The sequence below is a fragment of the Phascolarctos cinereus genome, unplaced genomic scaffold (genome assembly GCF_003287225.1).
Source record: "Phascolarctos cinereus isolate Bilbo 61053 unplaced genomic scaffold, phaCin_HiC Scaffold_2;HRSCAF=192, whole genome shotgun sequence".
Taxonomy (NCBI): domain Eukaryota; kingdom Metazoa; phylum Chordata; class Mammalia; order Diprotodontia; family Phascolarctidae; genus Phascolarctos; species Phascolarctos cinereus.
In genome coordinates, this window is record NW_027555625.1 from 232,989,240 (window position 1) to 233,010,203 (window position 20,964).

The 20,964-nt window shown below is 36.7% G+C and overlaps 1 protein-coding gene across 1 annotated transcript; it reads left to right on the forward strand.

Moving 5' to 3' along the window:
* The first annotated feature begins 2,104 nt into the window (after positions 1–2,104).
* PARD6B (par-6 family cell polarity regulator beta) lies at positions 2,105–20,148 on the forward strand. The gene is made up of 3 exons (XM_020984210.2): positions 2,105–2,765; positions 8,844–9,066; positions 17,807–20,148. The coding sequence occupies exons 1-3, from the start codon at positions 2,700–2,702 to the stop codon at positions 18,628–18,630; spliced, it is 1,113 nt and encodes a 370-aa protein (XP_020839869.1). The 5' UTR covers positions 2,105–2,699; the 3' UTR covers positions 18,631–20,148.
* The last annotated feature ends 816 nt before the right edge of the window (positions 20,149–20,964 follow it).

Consider the following 20,964-nt stretch of genomic DNA (forward strand, 5'->3'; position numbering starts at 1 on the left):
GTCAGAAACGCTTATCTTCCTGAGTTCAAAGCTGGCCTCAGACACTTAGTACCTATGTGACCCTGGGAAAATCACTTAACCCTGTTTGCCTCATTCCAATAACTTTGCCAAGAAAACCCCAAATGGGGTCATGAAAAGTTGAACGTGACTGAACATAGGCCCCTGAAGGAAACACAAAAGTAGTATGAGTAGTAGAATCAGGACGTTTCAAATTCCGAGTTCTTCTCTAGATCTCTCTACAGTAAGTGAAATCACAAAACTGTGTGAGCTGTTCTTTTGTAACTTTCTCACAGTTTAGCTGAAAGAGTCAATAAGGTCAAGGGGCAAATTCCCTTTTTATTCCCTTCTAGGTAAGGTGGAGTCCCTACCCTAGAAGATCTTGCTATCCTGCTGCAGACATGGAATAACTCACCTGAAACTACGGAAGTACCCAGACAAAGCAATTTATTTTTGTTTTGTCCTTTTCTCCAAAACACTTAACTAGGAATGTGGTGAATCTTTACTGTAGGAGTTTGTGGCTTATCCCTCCTACCATGGTACAAAACCGTAAACAACATTAAGGCTAGGACAAATTCTTAGCCAAATTTGGTATTTCCTAGAATGAGTCTTTGAACGATGTAATAACTGTTTTTTTAAGGCTTAAAGCTTATGAAACATTTTCTCCTAAACAGCTTTGTAAAACAGGAAGTGGATGTATTATTATCCCCATTTTACAGAGGAAAAAACTGAGTCTTGAAAAGGTAAAGTGATTTGTCCAAGGTCACACAGCCAGTACATAATAAAGCTAGAATTTGAACCCAGGTTCCATAACTACAGGTTTAGCATTCTTTCCACTCCTGAATCATCTTTAACAAATCTCACAAGGATTTGTCGGCTCAAGTACAAATTAGCCTGGGACCTTTTTCTGCAGTTTGGGAACTTGCCCTCTGGGAGATATTTTTAGAAGCCTCCATTTTCCTCTCTCCTAAGATGAGAGGTAAGGGTCAATTTGTTGGTGAAAATTTGGTACTATTCCTAGCGGGGAAACTTAGAAGATAACGGAAATTTTTGTCCCTAAGGGACATAGCCTGAATGGTCCACTATAGAAAACTGCAGGTAGGGGTTGGTGGTCAGGATGACTAATATCTAAAAGTGCTAAGGCAACATTTTAAAGCACCATGAAAGGAACCCAGGTTAGGCCGGGAGGAAAATAAGAGCGTGGCATCAGGGGGGAGCGGCTCAAAAATTAGGCCAAAAGAGCCTAAACTGAGGTAGTGAAGGTCTTCCAAGCCAGTCAAATATGGAGTAAGGCCCTCCGACCAACTGTGTGTGTGTGTGTGTGTGTGTGTGTATGTACGTGCAGCCTATCTGCAAGGTGGGAAAAGGCTCATGCCCAGAGGATGAATTATTTGGCCATGGCAACTTCTGAACCACCAAATACGGGGGAGATTCATTGTCAAGCTCCTCAAGAAGGGCACCGACTATCATAAACTGTGTCTCAAATTAAAAGGGAGGGTGGGTGCCGGTGTGAAGAGCTCGACGGTTCAGCCATGGCTCCCTGGAGCCAGGAGATTGTTGCGTAAGACTGGTACCGGCGGAGCGAGAACGAGAGGTGACGGCTCCGAGCCCCAAGTCTCGATTTGGAAAGAAGCAAATCGAATTCTCGCCGTGGGCCATCCCGCAAGGAAGCCGAAGCTTTTGCTCGCTGGATGAGTAATACCTGACATTCAGACAGCACTTTAAGATTCGTTAAGCGCCTACATGCAGTCCAGTGCTCCCCCCAAGCAAAGCTCTAACGCATGCCGCCGGAGTAACAGGTGCTCATTTGCAAACGGCCCAGAACCCCAGCCCGCAGGAGACCTGGTCCGCGCACCCCTAGCCTCGGGGGCGGGGGGAAGGGGAAAGGGAGCATGGCCGGCGGGCAGGCGGCTCCGCCCCCGCAGTCCCCATAGACCTCCTCCAGGTGCGCTCTCGCTTCCGGCCTAGACCCCCGCCCTTCCCCCGTTCTCTAGCCTCTGCGGCGGAAACTCCAGCAGCCACGCATGCGCTCTACTTCCCTCCTTAACTGCGGTTAAGGAGGGGTTGAATGGGGAAGGGGTGGAGACCGCCCCCGCTCTTCAGGTGCTCCCCCAGGCGTCTCTAGGCGGGCGCGGGGGTGGGAGGGGCGCGTGACGTTCCCCCTCCCTCTTCTTCCCTCCCCTTCCCTTGCTCTCCATTCTATTCAACTAATAGAGCTTATCGGGGTTGTAGACGCCTGCTTCGCTCCTTGGGCGGTTGAGAGGAGTCAGACGCTTCTCCGCTTCTTTCTCCTCGGCCTCCCCTCGGGTTAGGGGTCGGCAGGAGAGCGCGCGCACCGCAGTCGTGGCGTCTCCCCGCCCCGCCCTCACCCCACTTAACTGCAGGTGCGTGAGGGGCGCGCGCGAGATCGCGCCAGTTGAAAGCGAGGCTGAGCGCTAGTAGCCGCCCCCTCCCCCTCCTCGAATTGCCTGAGCCGCCTCGGCGCCCCCAACCGGGCGCCGCAGCCGCCGCCTCAGCCCTGCGGCTGGAGGGACTGGAAGCCAGACGAGGCGAAGCCGCCGCCGCCACCACAAGTGCAGGTGGCTTGTGCGCGCGCAGGCCGGAGGCCCTCCCTCCCGTTCGTCCCCTCGCCCCGGGACAGGGGGCCGCCTGGGACAGACGGACAGCAGGCCGGACAGACAGTCCGCTCCCCCGCCCTCACCATGAACAGGGCTCACCGGCACGGCGCGGGCAGCGGCTGCCTGGGCACCATGGAGGTGAAGAGCAAGGTGAGTACGGGACCCCGGGAGCGTGCGGGGTGGAGGGGACGGAGGGAGGGCGCGGGGTGGGGGCGCAGCGTCGGTTGGGCGCGGGGGTGAGCCCCGAACGTCGGCGCCGGGAACTCGGGGAGGAACTTGGAGGGCCGGGCGGTGAGCTCCGGCCGCACGCCGGCCCCTACCCGGGAGGCTGGAGCGGAGCCAGTATGGTTACTGGGAGCCGACCAGCATTCCTCCCCTCCCCACCCCCAGCTTGGAACCCGCAGGTGAGTGTAGGAAGCGGGGGATTGCGCCGAACTAAGAGGTAGGTGGAAGGGGAAAAACGATTTAGATCTCATTCAGCGGCGAGGGTGTTTGGTTGAGTTACTTTTGCTGTTTCCCCCTCGCTAGCCCAAGGAGTAGAAAATTTACCTCACCAAATTAGATTTGCTTCCCATCGTAGCGAAAATAAGGTCCTGTCGGTTACTAATCTTGTTAATCTGTTTACTCTTTGAGAGTGTTAACTCATCACAACAGAATTTTTAAATTTCATTAATACTTAACAGAACTTTGGTCTGCTGAGGAGGGGAAACAAAACCCAAACACATAAGACGTGAAATTATTTTAACTATTTACAAGGTAATGTATGAGCCACAAACCAGTTAATTAGATGTCGACTGAGTGCCTGAGTAGTGGGGATACCACTGAAAGTCTTAAAGGAGTGATCAAAGGGTATGGTGGGGAAGACTCTTTTAAATGAGATTGATTTAACTGTGGATTTGGAGAAGACATGCATAAGAGGCATTTCAATCCCAATAAACCTTTCCTTGAATCCAGATAATATTAACTGGATGGAATCAAGTAGACCTTGTTCTAACCTTCCCCGCTCAAACCCCACCCCCACTCCCCTTTACACTAGAGTCAGAGGCCGAGACCTGTATAAGATCACATAGCTAGTTTGTGAGAAGTACTGAACACTGCTTTAGGAGATATAAACAGAAGACTGTCTCTGTCTATCCAAAGTTTACCTACAGTACTGCAGGGACACCAACCTAAAACATGTAAAGTTCCATGAAAATAGCTACAAAATAATGTATCAAATGCAACATAACATTACATAATTGAATTCACGAGTACGGAGTACCGAAGGTTTGCCCATTAGGAGTAGTGATCCGCGGAATGTAGATACTAGGGAAAAGTTTCTTAAGGGATAGATACATAGAAGAGGAAATGAGGTCTTCAGGGGATGATGACCATGTATTTTCAAGTTCTTATAATCTTTAAAATGAGATCAGGGATAGCTACATTTGCCTTGTTTTTGAAAGTTAATAGTTGAAACACTGTTCGTGTGTGTGTGTGGTAGAATTTGGTTAAAACTATGTACTATTAGAGCATAAATGTAGTCATCAAATCAGACTTTAGACTTGCAATTTTAAAGAATATACTCTTCCTCTCCATCTTTCATGTCATTGCAAATTGAAATTGTTTGCATGAGAGTAATATGATTCAAAATAAATTTTGGTAGTACTGTAACAGTAATGAGTCCATGCAAGATGATTGAGATGCCTTTCTGCGGTTCTGTCACCAGATTTGGTTTTGTGGGAGCTCAGGTTGACATTCTCGGGTGTGGTCCGATCTCAGAACCAGGCATTGACTACTACTTAGCCAGTAGGTTTTAACACTTTAAAAAATGAATTAATAATACTCAATCAAAATATGCTGTCTTTAATATGATGGAATTTTAAATTGTTCTAGGCTACACAATTAAGAGCATTTGTTATAGTGCCTTGCATAGGGGCCCTCAAAATGCATGTCAAAATAATGTCTGTTAATAGGACTAGGCTTTAAGAGATTTTCCTCTGCTTTTCTGCCATTTGACTTAAAATTCTCACATGTATGTAGTTGGAGGTAAATCATTTGCATGGCATATTTGATATGTTAAAGTTTTATATACTTTTCCTTCTCAATATAGCCATTGGAAGCTCAACTTGAGATACATATTCTTAGGAAAGTTTTTTAAGTTGTAAAGAGCTATGTATAGTATATCCTGCTGTTATTCTTTTAGCTTAGGATAGGTAGATAGGCAAAGCAATAGGGTCAATAAAATTTCATAGAAATTAATATTATTACTTGGCTCAGAATTGACTCTTTAAATGTAGAGTAGTGGTTATCTATTTCTTTCCATTAACAGGGCTATTCTTTGGATTTGAAATTATTTTTTTTTCTGTATAGTAGATATAACCTGTCTAATTATCTCTTGAAGTGAGAAATTTCACAGCCAGTTATCACTCTAGTGTCATTGATTCTTGGAGCTATAGGCCCTCCTGATTTGATTGCCTTTCTTAGGCTAATCTTAAAATTGGTTATCCAATGACCATGGAAGAAATTTACTAGCCAGACAGATATTTGATATGCTGGACGGTAGGAGTAAACTAATGGAAAACTGGTACTAAGTCTATCTAGTGAATAATTCTCTTGAAGATAATAGTTGATTATGTCTTCTTTTTGTCCTTATGCTAGGTTTTTTCCCCATGGTGTAAAAAATTCCTCTTAATCCTGTTGTGTTATTGCAAAAGGCATAACAATCTTTGTTACTCAGAATGCTTTTTGCCAGGAATTACAAAGCAGCATTTACCAAAGGGCATAGATTTACAGTAAAGTCATAAAATTTCCCATTGCCTTAATCAAAGTATCTATCTTTTTCATATTAAGGGGAAAGAAACATCTTAAAGAGGATTTATATAGCAAATGTTTAGCAAGATGTTCTAAAATGTTAAACTAATATAAAATGTTTATTAAAATTTTAGGGATAATGGTAGTGCTGTTGAGAAACACTCTGAAGTTTTCTCCTAGTTACTAACAAATATGAAATTTTGATAGCATCAGGGTAATTAAAATAAACTGACTTGATGTTGTCATAGCACTTCTAACACTGATATGAAGGGTGTTTCTATTGGGTTTTATTTACTTTGTAATGTGTAGGTGTGACTAAGCTCCAAAAGATAGCTGTAGGTATGAATCACCAGATTTTCTTGACAAAGTTTATATTTCAGAAATTATTTTAATTTATTGCCTGTTAAAACTGGTGTTTGTGTGTTCTAATACTTGCAGGTAAGGTATTTAGCTATATAGAATTACTAAGAATAGTGATGCAGGTAACACTAAGGGAGTTTGGGAAGTGAATTGGCAACCATGTAAAATTCTACACTATTACAGGGATTTAATATTTTCCCTAGTTAGGTGATAAGTAATCTAAGTACATAGTAGATAAGGAATGACGGAAAGGCCAACTTTTAAAGGTAAATGGGAAACTAAGGAATTTTTGAGACTTCTGTCATCTCTCCTTATTTTTAGCACTTGCGGAAAAATAAGTTTCTTTTGCAAAAAAAAAAACACTACAACAGGCCTGGGGATTGAAAGATAGACAAAAATGATGGTGGTTGTGGAGTTTATGTTTCATTGACTTGTTAAGAGTAAGAGAGGCTTATTTGCTGTGTTCAGTGAAGATGCTTATATTAATTATCACACCTATTTTTAAAAATAGCTCCTTATTCCAAAGAATTCAAAGTTCTTTTTGTGCATTTTATTAATAACCTACACAATGTTCTAATGAGGTCAGTACACAGCAATTTTTATTACATTTTTACAGAAAATTACATTTCTTGTATTTGTATGTACTTAATTTAGGTTACTAATTTTTATGTTGCTGTTATGTTTATGATCACTTGCTGGGATTACTATTCAGCTAGATCAACCCGATCTAGCTGCTTTTTGAGGTCCTTCTAACTCAGATTTTCTCATTTTAATGTTTGACGATTTTTGCCCATTTTTTGTTATGCCTACTTAGGGTGTGATTTTTTTTTAAATTGTGGTTTTCAGAATAGGACTTAAGTTCCTTTTAGGGAAAGGGAAGGAATAAGCATTTATATAGTGCCCACTATATTCCAGGTACTGTGATAAGTGTCTTGTTTTTTTTAAATAAATATTTCATTTGATTTTCACAGCAACGAACGCTTCAAGGTAGGTGCTGTTATTATTCGAGTTTTCCAGTTGAGGAAAAAGAGGCAAAGATAGGTTAAGTGATTTGGTCCAGGGTCACACAGCTAGCTAGTAAGGCTGGATTTAAATTCAGCTCTTCCTGATTCTAGGCCCAGCACTCTATCCACTGAACCACTTGTCTGACATCAGTTGAGTTTTTTCGGCATTATTGTCTGAACTTGACCAGATGAGAGGTCAAAGGGTAACAAAGTGTAGAGGCAGAATTTCATCTTTTGTACTGATGAGATTCTGGGATTAATTACTATTAAATCTTCTTTGTTTAGCAATTTAACGTTTGATCTTATTAGCACAGGTTAATAATATAGAAATTCTGTGTTTCTCCATGAAAGTCTCACTGAAAGTGCCATGAAGTGGGTTTTTGCAAGCTGTGCCAGTGAAGTACACTCTGGCATATTATATTACATATATGTATTTTTTATATATATATATATATATATATATATATATATATATATACACACACACACACACATATATATACATATATATAATGTAATACATATATATGTGTGTGTGTATATATATTATATATGTGTGTGTGTGTGTGTGTGTGTGTGTGTGTATCCTCAACCACACTATAAAGGCCTGGAGAACTTTTGTCATCTGAGGACTAAACTAGTTAGGTTTGGAGGAACTCATTAAGTATGATTTTTCTGACAGTAGTAGTGTTCAGATATTCCACCAAGGCATGCAGTGAGAAGAATGTTGGTCTGAAGCCATGGGTTTTAATCCTTGTACTTGGGCAGGTCAGTTGGCCTCCCCTGGCATTATTTTCATTATCTGTAAAATGAGGGAATTTGACTAAATAACGTGGGGTACATTTTAAATCTAAATCTGTGATCCTTAATCATAGAAAGGTTCTTCACAAAGTAGCATTGAAACACATTTCAGCATTTAACATCATATTACAATTTTCAGAGAAATTTCACGTACATTTTCCACACATCAACCCCTGTGAAATAAGCTAGGTATGTCCCCATTTCACAGATGAAGATGCAGGTTAAGTATCTTGAGGTCACACGTAGCTATAAAGTGATGGGATTACCATCTAACCTAGACCTAGAGCCTAGAACTTGTATTACTTTTTTCCTCCGCTGTACCACACTGACTCAAAAATAACATCTTTACTGATATTATATCTTTTAAAATCTTGTTCTGCATGCCTCTTAAAATTGTGTAAAGTTAAAACTATTGGGCATTTTGGTGAGGTTTTATATATTAAACCCCAAAGCACCTCTGTGTCCAATTTGAAGTTACTAGAAGTGTTGTCATTTGCGTGTATTTATTACTTTTGCACTTCTTCCAGTGTATTTCTCCAGACTACTTTGAAAGCTCCTAGAAGGCATAAATTCTTTTATTTCTTTGCTAGTAATTGAAAAGAGATTCAATCAGTGTAGAAACAAAGCTTCTTGTAGTTAAGTTGGTGTGAGAATGGGTGGATTGGATAAAATTCTGGTCCCTGCATGTAGTAGCAGAGAGAGCTTTTTGTCAGATCATGGAGTCTAGGCCTGAACCAAGAAACCCCTAGGTGCTCAACTTATTCTGCATAGGACAGTGGTACAGTGACTTTCCTAGACATCAAAAGATTAGGGGGACAGAGACAAGGATAGAACCCCAACCTTCTCAGAGGCAGAAATCATTGGATTTTAGAGCTAGAAGGGACCTTAGAAATCTCCCTCTTAATATTAGAGCCCAGGCCAGAAACCAGGTGGTGAGTGATTGGCAAAGCCAAGATGTTTGAACTTCTTGCCTCAAATCAGTGCTCTGTCTACTATACTATAGTGCTAATTATATTTCTTTCCTTTAGTAAGGAAGCTGTTATGAAATGTACTTTCTTGATTAATAGGGGTATCATTTTGTTGACTATTTCATAGCTTCCTTAGAAATGTTTTTACTTTTGCTGATATGACATAACATCAGTATCCTGTTGACTTTTATGCCCCTAGTGTCTAGCACTGTTTCTGGCACACAAAATAAATGCTTGTTGATGTTGAAATTGTGACTTTTGATATTTTTCCTAAAGCTAATTTATTATGTATATTTTGTTTATAGTTTGGAGCAGAATTTCGTCGATTTTCTCTGGAACGGTCTAAACCTGGAAAATTTGAAGAGTTTTATGGATTACTACAGCATGTTCATAAGATACCCAATGTTGAAGTTTTAGTAGGCTATGCAGATGTTCATGGAGACTTACTGCCTATAAATAATGATGATAACTATCATAAAGCTGTTTCAACAGCCAATCCGCTGCTTAGGATTTTTATACAAAAAAAAGGTAAGTATGACTTCAGAAAAACTATGTTGCTAATCACTAGACTTTGTTGAAAGAATGAACTTATTGGGGCAGCTAGGTGGCACAGTAGACAGAGCACCGGCCCTGGAATCAGGAGAACCTGAATTCAAATGTGACCTCAGACAGTTTACACTAGCTGTGTGACACTGGGCAAGTCACTTAACCCCGATTACCTCACCAAAAACCAAAAAAGAATGAACTTATTCTGATTTTAAGCTATTGTTGATATTTTAAATATAATTAGTTTGTAGAATTAGGTACAAAACTCACCTTGGACCTCCCTGGGTCTTAAGTTTTCTCATCTGTAGAATGAAAAGGTTGGAGTAAATGATCTGAGGTCTTTTCCAGCTCTAAATCTATGATCTGTGATTGCTTATTTTAGATTTATTGTTTCCTGTGATTAGTGAGTGACAGGAAAACTGGTCTGTAGGTTATTTCAGAGGTCAGTAAATATTTATTTTATTAATGTTGCAAAAAAAAAAAGATTTGAAAGCACAGCATTTTCTATATTAAATAAGTTCTCCAGTGGAACTGTGCTTACAGCACCAAAAACTTTTAAGAGAAAAAAACTTTAGTTTTTAATTCTGTTTGACTGAGAATGTGTGTACCTTCTGTATTTTTGGTGAATGAAGAAGTGTAGGGCAACCAGCATCAGGTTCAGCATCTATATTATAAAAGGAAACAGTAGAAGAAAGTAAGGACGTCACAGCGGTGGTAGAATGGAGGCCATGGCTACGTAGCATCTGGGTTCTGGCATGCTAAATTATGAGGCCTGGCATATCATCCTATTACTGAACTCTGTGGTCTGCTTCAAGCTGCACCAGAGCATTAAAAATACATAAGAGAGTAAGAACTTGAGGGACAGTCATTAAAGAATCTTTTGTATGAAAAATTTCCCACAATTGTCATTTTTACCCTTGTGCCTTAATTTTTACATAATAGACCTTATGTAGTGGGAGTTTCTAATAAGCTGGTATTGATTTTCATAATATTCAACAGGTAGAGTATGAACATTAAGTTTTTTTTAATAACTGCATAATAGTTGATCCTTTTATCTAAGGTTTGTGGCAGTTGGATTATAACACCATCTGTTTTGTGTATTAATTTAGTTATCTTGTCTTTAACTTAACATTAAAATTCAGTCCTAACTTCTTTTGAGAGTCTGTAACTTTCTAAATTCCTTTATTGGGTATTTATCCCAATATTTTTTAGTATTAGAAGGATTTTTAATTTCAATCAAGATATCAAACAAGACACCTATTTTTCTTAGCTTTTCTTCATATCAGTTTCCTAAATAGTGAAAATGGACGCTTGGTGTATATTGTCATTAAGACTTTAGAAATAAGCAACATTTTAATGGGAAAAATATTCTTACCAAAGAGTAGTATTTTGTTCTCTAGTTTTATGTGTTTTCTAGGAACTTAATGCAAATGATGACTTTCCTGTCAAGGGAAGAGTACAGTTTAGTCCATTTAAAGCTATATGTTATCATACTTTATTTTGATACTTTTCTTGACAAGAGCCTAATGGCTATTTATACAACAGGTTTTATGTAAACATAACTAGGTACTATTTGGTCCAAGAAACAGCTTTAAACTTGGAAATCATATTCTGCTGCCACTATCTTCCTCCTTAGTTGATAGTAAACTAATTTGTTTGCATAGACAGCAATTTCATGCACCTTGGTGACAACTTGTTATAATAATCATAAATTTTAAGTTGTGATTTTTTTTCCCCCCTTAAGATTATGTTAAAGAAAACAAATTCCCAGAGTGTAAGACTCTATGAATCATTAGTACCGGGATACTTTTTTTTTTTTTTTGGCTTGAGTTTAGAAAACTTCTGCATCTTGAATCAGTTGTTTTTACTTTAACTTTTTGGGGCTTGAGGTTCAGCTGAATACTATACCTGTTTCTTACAAAGACTGGTTTTCTATGGCAAGGGATAAGAGGTGCATATTTCTAGTGCTGTTGCCATGGAAATAATAGAGGGAAAAAAAGAGGGAGATAGAAAATTAAATCCTGAAAGTGATTTTTACAAAGATTCTAGGTCTTCTATTACTAGCTAGCTTTTTAATTTTTTTTCTTATATATATATATATATTTATTTATTTAATTTTATTAATTTATTTTGATTTATCAACAATCACTTCCATATGGTTTTGAGTGGAAAATTTTTCTTCCCCTTCCTCCCCAAGATGGCACACAATCTGATATAGGTTTTACATTTACATTCCTATTAAACATATTTTCATATTAGTGAAGTTGTAAGTAAAAATTAAAACCAATAGGAGGAACCATCAGAAAGATGAAATAAAACTCAACAGGAGGTAAAAATAAGTGATAGCGATTCGACTTCCATAGTTCTTTCTTTGGATGTGGACAGCATTTTCCATCCCGAGGCCTCTGGAGATGTCTTAGATCCTCATTATGCTGAGAAGGGTTCAGTTGAACAATCTTAGTCACTGCATAACATGGCTGTTATTGGGTACAAAGTCCTCTTGGTTCTGCTCACTTCACTCAGCATCAGACCATATAAGTCTTTCCAGGTTTTTCTGAAGTCAGCCTGTTCATCATTTCTTATAGCACAATAGTATTCCATTACATTCATATACCACAACTTGCTCAGCCATTCCCCAATTGATGGGCATCCTCTCAATTTCCAATTCTTTGCCACCACAAAAAGAGCTGCTATGAATATTTTTGTACATGTGGGTCCTTTTCTCTTTTATAGCCCTAGAAGTGCTATTGCTGGATCAAAGGGTATGCACATTTTTGTAGCCCTTTGGGCATAGTTCCAAATTGTTCTCCAAAATGGTTGGATCATTTCACAACTCCACCAACAATGTATTAGTGTTCCAATTTTCCCACATCTTCTCCAACATTTATCATTTTCCTGTTTTGTCATGTTGGCCAATCTGATAGGTGTGATGTGGTACCTCAGAGTTGTTTTGATTTGCATTTCTCTAATCAATAACGATTTAGAGCATTTTTTCATATGACTATAGATGGCTTTAATTTCTTCATCTGAGAACTGTCTGTTCATATCCTTTGACCATTTATCAGTTGGGGAATGGCTTGTGTTCTTATAAATTTGTCTTAATTCTCTATATATTTTAGAAATGAGGCCTTTATCAGAGAGACTGGTTGTGAGCTAGCTTTCTTTCTTTTGGTCAACTGAACAAAAGATTTTCTAATTAAATTTATGGAGGAGAAAAACTGGAAAATAAAGTTTGAACTCTTAAGGGAATATTATGTTTTTAATAACAAACAGTAAAATGACTTATTTCAGCTGTTCCATGTTCATGTTTCTACAATAAAAATGTCACACTAACTTACTGATAATGCTTAAATTTTTATGTAATGCTTTTACTTCCCCATTGCATCTTAATTTAGCTAAAATGAGTTTCCTGATCTGGTTTGGAAACAAAATTTATGTATTTGAAACTTTGGCTTTACTTGTGTAAAAAAGCTCTGCCAAGAAGGATGTCAATTTTTTCCCCCCAGATGTCACTAAGAAAACTGTTTTTGGTTAGTAAGCTCCCTGAGGACAGGGGCTGTCTTTCCTAGTTTTATCCTTAGTGCTTCCTATTGTAAGTACCTAAGATGTTTGGTTATCTACATACTGAAGGAATATCTTCTGTGTACTTAATAAGAATTTTTCTTTATGCAGTGGAAAAATTGTATTTGAGAAGAAATAGGACAAAATTTAATGACTTTTTAGGTACTTGGTCCCAGCTCTAATTTTTCAGATGTAGGAGAATTGTTATAGAACTTTCCTTAGGAAGAAAATCTCCATATGTCCCAAAATTGTAGTGGTATTAAATCTAGGCAGTAGTTGCTTAGTTTCTTAGTAATTCCTCATGATTTTTAGTTATAAAATATAAATTGTTGTTCAGCAGACAAGTTTTTGTGTTCCTAGTACTGGGTAGGCATTAGGAATATAAAAAAATCAAAATGATACTTGACCTCAAGAAGCTTACCTTCTACTTAAAGGAACCATTGTTGTGATTGCCTTCATCTTTTGTTTCCTTTTGGAACTATAGCTTATCTATTTGGAAAGAAGAGCCACTTTTAAAGACAAAACCACATACTATTATTTGTTTTGTTTAACTGATGCGTATCATTTAGGTTAATAAACCAGCCATTGTGTTTGCCAAAGGATAGTATTAAAGATGATACTGTTTTATTTAACATCATTGACTGATAATTCTGATAACTAAATCCCTTGGCTGTAACCTTGGTTGTGCAAGTTTAAGTGCATAACTCTACCTTTGTAGTCCTAGGACCATAAGATGTAGAGCTGAAAGGGAGGGACCTTAGAGATTGCTATAGCTCCCTCATTTTAATGGGGAAACTGAAGTTCAGGCAAGGATAAGTAACCTGCCTGGTCACTGTTGTTCTGTATATCGACATCTTGGTCTCCTACATTATTTAATTGTATCCTTAAGAGAAAAAAACATTTTTATCTTGCTATCCTAATAGCCAGACAACCCCTACTTAGTACACTTCTTTGCAGATGAGTGCTCTTGTTTAAACTTTTAATGGAAAAAGTGTTCTCTGTATTTTGATTTAGAATGTTATATATATTTGAGCAGCGGTTTAATTCTTATAGTTTTAGGAATATTTGTGTATTTTTAAAAGATAAAAAGTGTTCATAAGTAGAAAAGATGTTTATACAGTATACTATCTGTAGGCACAGTGCTGTGCTTTGTGAAATACTTTGTCCAGTTTTTGTCTCTTTAATGGCTTTTAGATGTCACTGCTGTTGTCCTGTGCTTGCCTATAACTATAGCACTTAAATAGTACTTTGCAGTTTACCAAGTACTTTTCTTAACAATGTGAAATAGTGTAAGTTCTGTTACAGTACCTTGTACATAGCGCTTAATAAACATTTGTCAAATTGAATTAACCTCTTTTTCCAGATGAGGACACTGAAACTCGAAGTTAAACAACTTGCTTTCTAAGACACAGCTAATAAGTAGTGAAAACCAGGAGTTAAGCCCAAGTTTCCTTTGTTCTTTATACCAAATTACATTGCCTAAAAATAAGAGTAAATAGGTTCTGATTGAGAACCAGAGGGATTCTTGAAATGTACATGATTTAGTTCACGAACATTGTGATATGTTAACTGCTCAGAATGTTTTACATGTTCTTGGCTATGTTTTGGATTCTTAAGGTAGCTGAATAAGTCAGGTGTTGGTCTAGAACATTAGTAATTATGGCGCTAAAACAAAGACCCTCAGTAGCACACAAGAGAGTTTTTGCTTTAAATTAATTTGATCAGAGTTCTCCAATTTACTTCACATAGTCTCTTTAGTTCCAGAGCATACATATAGACTTAAAGTAGAAAGTCAACTTACATTCTATTTGGACATTCACCTTTACACTTTAAACTAACACCCTGTACTGTGGCTTTCTGCCAAAATATTTCTTTTCCCAGTAGCTGTAAACTGCTTAGCTAGATGGGAGAACAAAGGTGCCTTTGTACTCAGGCATATTGCTTTTGAGAATTTAGTCAAGAATGTACAAATGGAGTCTGGTTGCATGGCCAAATTATGCAGATTTGTTTCTCTGGTTAAGCTCTCTGTGAGTAGTTATAAAGGAAGACAATTTTATTTTGTCCTAAGTTTATGTGGCTAGGGATCTTTATATTTTTCACTAGCATATATGCATTTTGTAGACTTTCTTTGCACATTATTTGAGAATGAAATGTTCTGAGAAAAGATTCAGTGAAGCTGTTTTCTTAATTTGCTTATATGCAAGGTTTTGCAAAGAGGTGTTGGTATTTCTAGATATTTCTTAAAAGCCAAACAGCTTTTCAAGCAAACGGTTGTTTTCCATGAGAAAACATTGTACATTGTCTATTCAAGCTGTCTAAAATGGATCATTAATGTTGATAAGAATACTGCTGCTTGCTAATATAGAGCATGATGTAGTTGTGGAACCCACATGTTAGGAAAGTCCTTTCTATACTTTGGATATGTCTAACATTTGTTAATTCCCCCATATGTGAGATTATGGCTGACAAAATTGTATGTCTTATAGTTTTGGCAACTTAAACTTCCAGCAGAGCTGAAAAAATGAGGAAATTGAAGTTCTTTTAATTTGACAAGTTTAGAGCTGGTACATATTTGGCATATATTTTCTCCCACCATTCTAAATAAATTTTGAAGGCATAATGTTAGCTTGTTCAGTGTTATTTCATCTTTCCTTTTTTCTGCCTCAGTGGTTAGGGCTTTTGTTATTGTTTATACAAAGTGTTTGAAGTGAACAATGAATTATGAATGATATATCTGCCTTCAGCAGGGATGATTTACACATCTAGCTTTAAGTGTTTCCCATTTCTTCCTAACAATAGCATTAAATTTCCTTTTGGGATCAGAAGTGCTTTGTTTTGTCTTATCTTTGATATGACTGAGTTTTTTGTGAAAATAATGTTTTAAAAGACGTGGTATAAGTAATGTTAGTTAATTGCTTCAGCTAAAAGTATGTAGGCTTTTATGTCCTAGAAAAGAAACTGAGATTTTAGGTGATAGCAGTTAAAATGTGCTGGGCTTTCAATTAGCACAATTAATTTGATCATTTTCTATGTTTTGCTCCTATTAATATGTAAAACTATCTACTTTGGGGACAATAATAGGCATATGGAAATTAATGCTTTTAAAATAATTTAGTCCTTAATGAAAAGAAATGCAGGGGAAGGTGGCCTAGCAATTCCAGATCTTAAATTGTATTATAAAGCAGCAGTCATCAAAACTGCTTGGTGTGTACTGGCTAAGAAATGGGGAGGTGGATCAGTGGAATAGGTTAAATATGCAAGACACAGTAGTCAATGACTATAGTAATCTATTATTTGATAAACCCAAAGACCCTGTGGCTTGTGGGATAAGAACCCACTCTTTGAAAAAAAACTCTGGGAAAACTGGAAAAGAGTATGGCAGAAACTAGGCATAGACCCAAATCTCACACCATATACCAAAATAAAGTCAAAATGGGTTCAGGACTTAGATATAAAGGCTGATACCATAAGTAAACTGGGAGAACAAGGAATAGTTTACCTATCAGATCTATGGAGAACAGAAGAATTCATGACCAAACAGGAGATAGAGAACATTATGAAAAGCAAAATGGATAATTTTGATTATATTAAATTGAAAAGTTTTTGCACAAACAAAGCCAATGCAACTAAGATTAGAAGGTAGAAAATTGGGAAAGAATTTTTACAACCAGTCTCTCTGATAAAGGCCTCATTTCTAAAATATATAGAGAATTAAGACAAATTTATAAGAACACAAGCCATTCCCCAATTGATAAATGGTCAAAGGATATGAACAGACAGTTCTCAGATGAAGAAATTAAAGCCATCTATAGTCATATGAAAAAATGCTCTAAATCATTATTGATTAGAGAAATGCAAATCAAAACAACTCTGAGGTACACATCACACCTATCAGATTGGCCAACATGACAAAACAGGAAAATGATAAATGTTGGAGAGATGTGGGAAAATTGGAATAATACATTGTTGGTGGAGTTGTGAAATGATCCAACCATTTTGGAGAACAATTTGGAACTATGCCCAAAGGGCTACAAAAATGTGCATACCCTTTGATCCAGCAATAGCACTTCTAGGGCTATATCCCAAAGAGATCAAACAAATGGGAAAAGGACCCACATGTACAAAAATATTCATAGCAGCTCTTTTTGTGGTGGCAAAGAATTGGAAATTGAGAGGATGCCCATCAATTGGGGAATGGCTGAGCAAGTTGTGGTATATGAATGTAATGGAATACTATTGTGCTATAAGAAATGATGAACAGGCTGACTTCAGAAAAACCTGGAAAGACTTATATGGTCTGATGCTGAGTGAAGTGAGCAGAACCAAGAGGACTTTGTACACAATAACAGCCATGTTATGCAATGACTAAGATTGTTAAACTGAACCCTTCTCAGCATTAATGAGGATCTAAGACATCTCCAGAGGCCTCGGGATGGAAAATGCTGTCCACATCCAAAGAAAGAACTATGGAAGTCGAATCGCTATCACTTATTTTTACCTCCTGTTGAGTTTTATTTCATCTTTCTGATGGTTCCTCCTATTGGTTTTAATTTTTACTTACAACTTCACTAATGTGAAAATATGTTTAATGGGTATGTAAATGTAAAACCTATATCAGCTTGTGCGCCATCTTCGGGAGGGTGGGGGGGGAGGAAGGGGGAGAAAAATTTTCAACTCAAAAGCATATGGAAGTGATTGTTGATAAATCAAAATAAATTAACTAAAAAAAAACTATTTGAGTTTAATGTATTTTATCATCAACCTAAATAAAAACTTCCAAGGTGGAAAATTTGTAGCCCCAGATACATATATTCAAAAAGAAACTGCATCTCTGTTGCATGTAGTAGACAGTTGTGATTTTTTTTAATGTGTGTGATTCAACGTTGTAAAAATCTTGGTGATGTTTTCTGATTATCACAAAAGAGGGCCATCTAGTGGTTTTGCTAGAATATCTTTATCATGACACTGGTACTAAATTATGAATTGAATAAAAAGTCACTGATTGGTTGTGTTCCTTTTAAGTTACTGACTTATAAATCCTTGTTAGTATATTGGCTACTATTCCTGCCCTGTGTTATGTTACCATAGAGTAATATCCCATTATTTTGATGGCTTTTCTATATAGACTAATACTGATAATTTTTTGTTTATTTTTTAACAGAAGAAGCAGACTACAGTGCCTTTGGTACAGATACATTAACAAAGAAGAAGAATGTCTTGACAAATGTATTACGTCCTGATTACCATAAAAAGAAACCAAACATAGTTATTAGTATGCCACAAGACTTTAGACCAGTGTCTTCCATTATAGATGTGGATATTCTTCCAGAAACACATCGAAGAGTTCGTCTTTATAAATATGGAACAGAAAAACCACTAGGATTCTATATCCGTGATGGCTCTAGTGTAAGAGTCACACCACATGGCCTAGAAAAAGTACCAGGGATTTTCATATCCAGGCTTGTTCCAGGTGGTCTGGCTCAGAGTACTGGCTTACTTGCAGTTAATGATGAGGTTTTAGAAGTTAATGGAATAGAAGTTTCGGGAAAAAGTCTTGATCAAGTTACAGACATGATGATTGCAAACAGCCGTAACCTGATTATAACTGTGAGACCAGCAAACCAGAGAAATAATGTTGTCAGGAATAGTCGGACTTCTGGCAGCTCAGGTCAGTCTACTGATAACAGCCTTATAAGTTACTCACCACATATTGAGACAAATTTTGATCCTAAAGATGAAGAGAGTGATGAAGAAGACATAATTATTGAAGATAATGGAATGCCCCAGCAAATACCCAAGGCAGTTCCTATGGCTGGGAGCTTAGAATCACTAACACAAATTGAACTGAGTTTTGAATCAGCACAGAATGGTTTTATTCCTAATGATGTGAATTTAGAGCACACAAGTGACACAAAGATGGAACATGAAACACATGCTTCAGATCAAAAGCCGTTAGAAGAAGATGGAACAATTATAACATTATGATATTTATTGTCTGAGTGGCTTCCTAAAATGAAGGTGCCATAGAACTTTACATTTGGCTATTCAAACGCATATGTACCTCTGTACCAATGATATAAAGTGTACATGCAAAAATAATGAAGCTTTAAAATGTTAGTTTAATCTTCTGGCTAACGTAAATAATCATTGTGGATTGGAGGTGAATTTGAGACTAGAACTTAAGGAGTATTTAGAAGTGAAATTATAAACTTTTGCTTATTCTGTCTGTAAGGAATACTATTATAGTAAAGGGGTACATTTTCAGTACTGCAAGATGAATTAGATCATTTCCAGTTGAAGTGGTTATATATTTAACCTGCCATGCAGAGCCCAGTCAAATTATTCTACATTAATGTTGTTAGCTACAGTCTTCTGATTCTAATGTGAAAGTCTGATTCCATCTCCTTTTTGGTACCTTTGGGACCAGTTCTCTTCTCTTGGTTTACAGTATTTTTATGACTTTGGTTTCTTGCATTATGCTTTTGTTAATTACAACACAATGTTTTATGTGAACTTTCAAAGAATCAAAATAATCAACAGCTTTCAGAAATCGTATATCTTGTTTATGAAGCGTAGAAGTGATTCCTGAGTGTAGTGAAGTTTTGTGGAAGTTGTTTTAAGATGGTACTCACACATACCTTATAACATTACTGATACTTAGTCCATGTGGTTGTAACCTGATGTCTTAGAAGGAGTCTTAAGACAATTCCTTTTTACCACTTCTCATGAAAAAAACACTTTGTTTCTCTTTGTGTTAGTGTACATTTGTGCCTTTTAGATGTACTCTAATGTGAATTTTCATGGGTATAATATGCACTTGGATTAAGAGAAGAGAACATACATGTAGGACAAACTTGTGCACTTTTATATAAAGATTTTTAGTTTTCATTTAATAGTATTGATCTCTGGATTATGGAAACTGCCTACACTTTAGGAAAAATTATGCGTGGCAAGCATTGTATTCGCATTAATTTTATGAGAGAATATTTATTGCTTTAACACAAGCATCCAAATAGAACTAGTAATGCTGCTAACTTTCATTCTTTGCTTAATTTTTTTTTTATTTATAATTGTCATGTGCATGAACACTGTATATAGAAGTTAAGGCTATTATAGAAGAAATGCATGTTTCCTTTTACTTATGACTTATGGACACATTCCCTGAACTAATTATTTATTAATTAACTTTATGATGGGATTAGTTTGAATGCCTTTATAATGCGTGGTGTTAAAATGAAGAATTAAATGACTCCATTTTGAAGGATTTATATATAATAAAATTATGTGAAGAATGAAAGTATTGCTAAAATACTGAATACCTAACACAGGATACTTTAAGTGTATTTTGTTTATAGTACCACTAAAATAATTCTGACTGCACAGCATTATGTAATTTTATACTCTAGTTTTTTTTAAATTCACTGGAGTTCTTCCATTCATATTCCACTGTTATTTTTTTAAGCAACTTTGGAATGGAATAATAATAAAAAGAGTTAGCACATAGATTGTTCAATTGTTTTATATGTTAATGGTGCAGGGGTTCAAGTTAAGCTTTTAAAATACAAACACTAGCCTTTCATACACTACCTCTTAATTTTTTATTTTACAAAGTTAACGTCTCTATGCTTTTTCTTGGAGAAATTCAGGACTTCATACAATTTTTAAACAATCCAAATTTAGTTTTGTCAAAAAAAATTTCCAACTTTCCAAAACTGGAAAGTCAAAGCTGCTAGCACAACATTTTTTATACTAATTATCTTGTTTAAGGATATAGGTAAACTTGATTTTCAACCAGACTTCTGTAAATTAAAGATACGGCAATTGGAAAATGATTTATTTTTAAGGATATCATAAAAAATTATTTCTTTGTTATTACATTAAAAAATGACAATTCATTGGTAGTCTAAACAGATTACTTCAAGTGCATCTTATTAATACGTAGCACACTGTCTGGATTTAGAACTAAATAAGTTTTCTAAAGTTATTTTTCTCCTATAATACTAAAAGATAAACTGAACTGTGAAATTTATGTTCTGTATCTTAACAAAGTTTAGGACAATGTTCTCATGAGCTGTCAACAAAATAATGTACTTTTGTGAATATTATAAATTTTCTAATTAAATTTTACATGCTATGTGATTTTTATATGAATGAGACTTGTATAAACTTAAATGTCAGTATTTTTACTACAACTTTAATATAAAATGTACATTGATATTTCACTAAATGAACTTTGATTTTTGAGAAATCGAATTAGTTTTAGTGGTATTTTTTATAAATATAATAAAAAGACATATTAACATTTGTTTATATAAATTT